This window comes from Antrostomus carolinensis, unplaced genomic scaffold, assembly GCF_000700745.2.
Source record: "Antrostomus carolinensis isolate BGI_N321 unplaced genomic scaffold, ASM70074v2 scaffold23732, whole genome shotgun sequence".
Lineage (NCBI taxonomy): Eukaryota > Metazoa > Chordata > Aves > Caprimulgiformes > Caprimulgidae > Antrostomus > Antrostomus carolinensis.
The window spans coordinates 115871-124448 of NW_010301947.1; the positions used below are offsets into that span (position 1 = coordinate 115871).

At 38.1% G+C, this 8578-nt stretch overlaps 1 protein-coding gene across 2 annotated transcripts in view; it reads right to left on the reverse strand.

The window, feature by feature from the left end:
* ARVCF (ARVCF delta catenin family member) overlaps positions 1-5100 on the reverse strand; it is an 89081-nt gene extending 83981 nt beyond the window's left edge. For both annotated transcript variants that reach the window (XM_010163668.1, XM_010163667.1), the window contains exon 1: positions 4936-5100. In XM_010163668.1, coding sequence (XP_010161970.1) covers positions 4936-5061 — 126 coding nt within the window. In that variant the 5' untranslated portion in view covers positions 5062-5100. The remainder of the gene's footprint in view (positions 1-4935) is intronic.
* Between the last annotated feature and the right edge of the window lie 3478 nt (positions 5101-8578).

Consider the following 8578-nt stretch of genomic DNA (forward strand, 5'->3'; position numbering starts at 1 on the left):
ATTTCACTCAAGCATTAAAGTACACATTTCTCATACCATAAAAGCATTCAATAATGCTAAAGGTGTTATGGTGGGGGAAACAAACAGAGTCTTTTTATGTTTTGAGAGAGTATTTGTACTTACGCCTCATTTGTCAGGGGCAGGCATTGAGATAAAAGATTTATCATGTGATAAACAGACTTTGTTGCCTACAGCGCAATAAAGGGGAAGCTTTTTGGAAGCAATTAGCCAGCACACAGAGGAAGGTCCATTTATTAGGTTTCCAAGCAAAGAAAACCAACCAACCAAACAAAAAAACCATCCAAAAAACCCTAAGCCAAACATCTTCATTTCAGGAAATGCAGCTCAAGGGAATGTTTTACTTATATTTCTTAAGAAAAACCACAGGCAGTCCTCAACAGCTGACAGCACAGTAACCTTCTCTCCCAACATTTTTGTGGCTTCCTTAATACTGATGCATTAGCCAGAGAGAACCAAGCTATTCCAAACGGGAGTCTCAGCAGACTGAGAGACACCTGATCCTTCAGATGCAGCCAGTCAACAGAACACAAAAGAAATATTCATACATTGAAGCAGCTTCTGTATTTTTCTGTCCCTCATCTTTCTATTTATCCTGAAGGATGGAAAAACAAACATGAAATATCCAACGATTCGTCTTAGTGGATGTACATGCAGATGGTACAAGTGGATCCCCCGAAGTGCACAGTGCTCAGACACAAGAGGAAGAGAGACAGTATTGAGATTTCAGTTGAAGTGGGTTATCATGGTCAAATGCAGTCATCTTAAACAGTACCTATAATTTTCCTTTCCATTTTGTTACTGAGGTTGGTTTTGCTTTGCCGTTTTGTTTTGTTTTTTTTTTTTTTTTAAATAAATTAAGGACATTATAAAAGCTGACAGGGCTAAAAATTTTGTTGAAACTATGTCATAAAACAAAAAACAGATGAGAAGGAATGCGTGAGGATAAAAGCATTCTGACATTTCTGAGAGCTTATTTTTGAACTACAGGCTGTAAAAATTAATCAGTGCAAGCAGGCTGAAGCTATTACCTTTCTATTAAATGCTATGCAAGAACTCACCCTGTAGGTTTCCAAAACAACAGCTCAAATTTCTCCCCTTCAAGTTTAAGCTTAAGATTTCACATTTTCAAAGGGCCCTCAACTTCAGCTGAGGTCCATTCCTGCGCTATTACTTAATTCCCTTGAATTTTCTGCTAAGTTTCGAAAAACTGCATCTTGGGGAATCTGGCACTGCCACAACCAAAGAGTTTCAGTCACAAGCACTTTCCCATCAGTAGTGCTAGGAAATGGGAGCAGCAGTTAATCACTGTTGGGAAAGATCTGGCCTTGCTGAGTATTAGAAAGCACAAGGCAAATGGATATACTGGAAATGAAACAACCTTCTATACAGATTGATTTCACAGTTTGTTATCATAAAAACATCATTTTCAATGGATAGAAGTGAACTAAATCTCTCCAATCTTTTATCATTTCAAAGATAAAAATAAAAGGTGCCTGAAGAAAGAAAAAAGCAAACATTAAGATGAGCACACACACATCTCATTTGTTTTACTGGGTTCTCCTGAGCCACTTACAGACATGCTCCCTTTAACACATGGCAGTATTCCAGCCGACAGGCAAGAAGTGCCAGTCCTCTCCCCAAGGTGACTTTCAATGTTTTAGCATAAGAGGTATTTGGCTTCCAGAGAGATTATAAAGTTGAAATGAAGTATTATCTGCCACATCTTTTGTGCAATGAATTTTATGTAGGGACTTAGTAAGTGTAGCACCAAGAGAATTAACAGTTTGGGGAAAATTACTGAGAGATATTTCATTTTGAAAAGGCAGATGTTCTCTATTTAAAATATGTCAAATATTAAATTCTATTATGTCTTCTTCCTGCTTCACTGCTACAGGCATCTTCAAAGATGCGGGGAAAAGCACGGCAAAACTGTCAATGCTTCTGGATTAAGGTTGTTTACTTAACACACCGTTGAAGAAAAATAACCTCCATAAAATTATGGTTTGAAACAACTTGGGGGGGAATAAGGGAACAGCAGCACACAGGAGCATTCACATTTACAGCTTTTGCTATGCTTCAGTTCAAAAGGAGGAATTTCAGAAGCATCGCTCTCCAGTAAGCTAAAGATTTGTCCAATTTAGCAAAAATAAATGACAATTTTCTTTTGAAGAATCAAAAAATGCATACTAAATGGCATTAAGTTGACTAATCCCCACATAAGCTATCCATCAAAGAAAGCATACATTTGGAAAATCTCTCTGGTCTCTTCAGCTCTCAAAAAACACAGCCTGTGTTATTTACTCTGTCAGAGGAAGCATCTTGTGCGGCAACTTCCTCTGCAAAACAAATATGCTGCAGATTGTGACTGGCACTGTCCCGTAGAGCCTTCTAGTTACAGAGGTAATAAATACAGGTTCTAAACTTTTCCTCAAAGAAGTCTAGAGCAAGCACAGCAACACAGAGCATGAAAACTTTTACTTGTGTATTGTGCTAACTACTTTGACATAGATCACTCCAAATAATTTTTTTTTTTTTTAAAAAGCTGAGCATAAACCTAACCCCCCTAAAATTTCATAGTGTGACTATCTCAAGTTTAAACATTAAGTTTAAATATCAGATTAGATATTACTGAAAGTCTCTCACATACAATAGTACGTCCTATAAAAGCACTATGATGATACTTATTAGAAGTGAAAGTAAGTCGATGCCAATTAACTCCAGGACACTTAACCGATGCTACTAAACCCCAGTGACAACAGTTTTCATTTTCACACTCACTACAAAAACAAAAAGGAAGCTGAAGACCAATGTGATTTAAAAAAAGAAAAACAACTGACCTCAGATTCATATCTAAGAGCTGTTAAATCTATGCCATATTATCACAGCAAGAAAAAGTCAAAACAAAACCTTTTCAGAGACAACCACCACCTCAGCAAAGTCACAGCACCTCTTCTGACAGTTAGGGCTAAGCCAACCACATCTGTGTTTTGATATTTCAGAATCACTTTTCTCAACATCTATTTTTTGTTTTGTTTAGGGGTTTTTTTGTTTTGTGATTTTTTTTTGTTGTTGTTGTTTTTTGGTTTTTTTTTTTAAGAGTTGGGCTTTTTAGCAATGAAATACTAGGCAACACCCCCAGATAGTATGTAAGTTAAGCAGTGGCATTATTTGAAACAACATTCTGAACATGCTTCAGTGCCTGGAATGATCCATAGTAACAGGAGAAAGCCCTGCTCTTGAAATGGAACAGTAGCTCTAGGCTTGCTGTTTTTCCAATTTTCTTTTCCCATATGCAGATACAATGACTGTTTTGGAGCCGTCTCTGTTCTTTTCTGTGAGAAGATGGAAAAATAGCAGGTATACCACACAGGAGAAAACAGCAACTTCCATACTATGACAAACATGCAGCTTTATCAGTAGCATGACTATTTCAGACAAACCATTTCATGTGGTCCTGTTATCTAAGGACCACTGCATGGCCTCTCCTCTATTTTTACATTCATAGCTATCATTTTATTCCCTTGCATAGCTGCACTTACAGCCTCCTAAAACTATGCACTACTATTACTGCATATAAAAAGGTGTCCATCACCACTGTAATTTTATCCCTTCCTTCCTGTAAATAACTGTTGTTGTTGCTGCCACTAGAAAGAAAATTATTTCTTTCAAATAAGTCACAGACTAAATACATTAGATTATCTGAAGAGCTAGTCAAAATGGGGGGGGGGGGATATTTGTTTTGTTTTTACATTAAGACCTTCATCTCCTTCCAACAATGAGAAAATAGGCCAGTTATATTTATCTTCTAACTAACTGCAACAAATATTAAACCAGATACTCAGTTTATAGCAAAGGGTGCAGGCCCACTGACTTCAGGAAATCAGTGTTCATTTACTGCAACCTGAGGATCTGATGTTCTGAATAGATACCACAATTCTGGAACGCCAGTAAAAATAAACACTGATTTATGCAGTGACCTCTGTTCAACTCCTTTTAACACAGAAAGCAGTTGGACAGTCTTTTTTTTTTTTTTTTTTTTTTTTAATCAATGCTGTTTAGAAGTTTTTAAAAAGGGAATAATGCTTAATCTTTCACAAGACCAAAATGTAACAAAGATTTCAGCTCAACTTCCAAGACCCAAATGACAAGGTGTATTAATGTTTCAGTGGTACCCAAAAGCATGCAAGCAGACACAAACATACAGAACCTGCTCGACAGAGACTGCAAAATTATCTTACACAAGGGAACAAAAAGACATCAGAAAAACTGGAACATATGCAACATCTGTAATCCAGCCCAACCTGAGCTACAGGTCACTTGAGAACACACCCAACTTTCCCCATGCGTAAGGAGCATAATTCCATTCACAAGACTGTTGCAAAATTTAAATGCTGTAGTGTTACTGAAATAGGATGTTTCTTGTTCTAAAAGACAAATGCATAATCACATATTGTTATTATAGACAGTAACTAATTTTAAGACATATTTCCAAGTACATTTTCCTCAGATTCAAAAGTAATTTACTCCCAGTCCTACCAACTAATCTTATTCTCATATCGCTATATGCATTTGCAGAGCAATGCTGTGAACTGTTTCAGTAAAATAAAGTGAATCTTAAGAGAATAAACAGTCTGGGAAGGGGTTCTAGTGTTTTTGTTTGGTTAACCTAGATAATTTCTACTGTTCAGTTCACAGCTCCATGAACAGCTGTAACAGCACAGCTGATAGGGAGCAAACTAGACTTAGAGACAAAGCTGAAGAAGCCCCAGACTCAGCTTTGCTGGCAAACAGACCATTCAAAGTCACTGAGGATCACAACAGTGTGATTATCATCATTCATGCTATTCCTTGCTATTTTTATTTTGTGATTACATGGTATTTTGTCATTTTCCTCACTAGTTATTAACCTCTCACCTTGGTTTCAGTTCTCCTCGTGGTTCCATCTTCTGAAGTGACAATAGACACATGGGAAGTGGGAGTGCCCGGGTCTTCCTCCACAGTAACTGTCTCTTCCACCATTTCTTGAGGCTCTTGCATCATTGCTATTGATGTCTGGTTACTGGGGCTTTGTTCCTGAACAAGCAGGTAAAAAAATATATAAATTACCTTTTCACTTCTACCACCATGGTATAACTATTCCAGTGATTTCAGCTTTCTCAACTGAACAGCACATTTTACCCAACAACTTGCAAGTAGAGATTCAGAGAAAGTGGTATTTACTGTCTCAAAAAAGCATGCTGGAACTATGCTGGTATGGCTGGGCTCAGTTCAGTAAACAGAAATCATGTGAAGCATCTATTGAGGACGTCATATTTATAGCTAACTTACTACAGACTAGCAGACTACTACCTTATATTTAAGCCTGCTTTAAGCTTTCTCTTCAAGGCCCAGCATAGGAGGAGTGAAATTTTTGTCTATAAAAACATTCACTCTGTTCCGCAGTGAACAGGACCATTGGCTTTCAGAGCAGTTAATCTTACACACCATTAAAAGTTTATTTCCATTTGATAAAAGACACTTAGTTGCAGACTACAAAAGGCTATAAAACATCAAGACCTACTATCAAATCGACACCTTTCTCAAATGGTCCAAAACAATGATAATTTTTTTTAAAAAAATGGATAGCTAGAGATAGCTGAATTATGTGAAATGCTAGCTGCCCTTCTGACATCTTCCCTTCGCTAAGTCTGTAAGATCTAACTGGCTGTAAGCTTATTCAAAATTTATAACAGATTGACAACATAGAGAAACACTAAACAGAAAGAAAGTAGATAAAAGGCTGATTCTTGCAGGGATACTGCCCAAAGAGAACGCTCCTGCTTCTCGACAGCACTAATGTCTGAACTTTCCTTTTTCTTATGCAATTGTGTGTCTCAGCACAGAAATCAGAGAAGCTCCCCTTTGGTAGATGAATGTATTTCAGAAGTTTCACAGCAAGTGGTCAGCAAAGAACTGGCTTACATACCGAGAAATAAAGACTTTTCCCCAGCATCATGAATCCTCAACTACATAAAATGAAATGACAGACTGTTCATTTCATTATGTGCCCTGAAGGTATTGGGCTACACAGGCCTCAAAGCCAAGGCGGGGTTTCTATTTGCACATCTTGTCAAACAGGCATACAAAGAACATTCTTTATTAGGGAATATATATAAAGACACAGACACTTTTTTTTTCTCATTTAAAAAAACAAAAAAAGGAATGACACAGGGCCCTAAACTGCAGAGTGAACACACTTTCCCTAAAAAAAACCCCACCATGGGTAAATTCAGTATATCTTTTCACACCAGAGAAAAACAAAATGATTGGGATGAAACTGTTGCCATGCAGGTGTTGAGTCTAATTACACCAAGGTTTAAACATTCTCTACCTGTGAGCAGCTTCGTCACCAGGGAACTGCAACATTTTATTTTGTAATATTATATTTAGAAAAATTGCATTCCATTCCAATGATGAACTTTGGATTGTCCCCTTTGCTGTGCCATGTTTTGTGCAAGCTCTGAGGACAATATCCTTCCAAGTGACTTTATTCTGCTGATCCGGAGCACGGTACCAAGGTCTCATTAAGCTCCACAGGGAAAAGTGTCATTTAACTCTTGCATGATCTATGGTTTCCTTTAAAACAAGCTGAGATGCTCTGGTTCAGTTTCATTTATTTACAGCTGTATTCTGACATTCTGGAACTTGAACTCCAGTAAGGGAGCCACTTATATTTTCAGGTAAGCACTAATACTAACCAAGAACATGACAATAAGCCTCAGGCAATCACCTCAGTCAAAATGCAACAAGGCTTCAAAGATAACACATGCTGGACCACCAGAGGGGATATAAGCAAGCACTACTTCCATTTCTATTGAAACCTCAGAATAACTCCAGCTACAGAATCAATCAACAAGAATCAGGCTTCTGAAATCCTAAAGAAAATGACTCCTTCCATCTGCAGTACTTCATCATTATGGCCAGTAATTTATGACACACACTGAATCCTTTATGGTAGGGTTCAGATGTTAGATTGTGTCTTTGGCCCACAGCTTCAGAAGGGAAACTAACTCCTGGGACAAATGTATTAATCCCTTCACATTCTTCTTGAAGATACTGTATTCTAACTGCAACTCCCTTTTCCACATCCCACAGTAAAGCTTCTCTCTAAACAGAGGAATTTACACAAAATACAGTAAAAACTCAGAACTTCTATTAATCTTTGTGCAACCCCAGCCTTGCCAACGTTAAAGAAACTAGTCACATGCAGAGATTTTTTTCCATTACACCTTGTCCCTGTAAACCTCCTCATCATCTCCAAGGCACTGAATGCCAAAACTGCTTCAAGGTGGGACTTTCTCAGTCCTCTCACACACATATGTACATACACACATATCATCCATCATGCTCATTTCTAGCTGCATCTTGAGGTGACTGCATGAATTTACGTCTCTTTGCTCCCCTCCACATTCTTCAGGAGCAAACTCTACTTTGTGATAATAAACCTGAGAAGATGGAAGGTGGAAAGAAATATTTTGTTCTATGAGATTTTGCAAAACTTTTTCATTATTTTTTTTTAAAAGTCTCCCTTTGTATTCAGGCTGCCTATGGGCAAAAGAAACCTTTAAAGCTGGGCACTTAAACATGAGCAAATTGCAAACTAGAGCATATTGACTTTAAATGAGCACTGCACTAGTTTTTATCCTCTGGCGGCTTCTAAAATAAAGATTCAGGGAGATACGGTATATAAATCTGCATTCCTACAAGAGAAAACTATTGTTAGCAAGAGACTGTCCTAAGCATCAGAAAGAATAAAAGCTTGCAAAGCTCAAGGTAGACATCCCAACACAAACAACTAACTAGACTGCGTCTTCTTGTGTCTTCCTTCATATAATGGGAGCTACTGAGGACAGCACATCACCCAGCTTTTCCCTGAATTAGCTTAAGAAAGTGGTTCTTTGATCTCCAAAACCAGTACTTTCTCCACATCGCTAACTTGGAGTTGTCATGAGCTAACATTAATGTAGAAAAGATGCAAAGATTTTGTTATCTGTTTTTAGTTTCCATCATTAAGGATTTTAGGTCATCACAAATTGCAGAAACTGGGACACATTACCCCTTACAACCACATTCCTCTGTGCTCAGCTTCTAAGTCAGTATTTAGGACGCTCTTTTGCTAAATACATCTCAGCATCTTAGATTCCAAATACTTGGCAGGTAAGCCTAATTATTCAAAGTAAAACACAAGTTGACAGATAGAGCTGGAACAAATAATCCCATCAGTAGTTCCTTGCCTGCTAGAGGTAAGTAATTTCAGTTTAGAACAGCACACACACTGCTCCATTTACCTTGCTGGGGGCTTTCAGAGCAAAAGCGAGCATAGCTATGGCTCAGCTGAAGACCATCACTCCTCTAACATAACCCAAGTATGGATTGAAGGCTGAGGGCTGAGCTTAAATAGAGCTCCCAGACCTCTGGGCTTGAAATGTGGGTGGAAGCCCCAAGTGAAGCTGGTCGGGGCCACTGAGGTCTGTCAGTGCCCTCAGGGCCACGAGGGATCCCATAGCCCCTCTGAAAT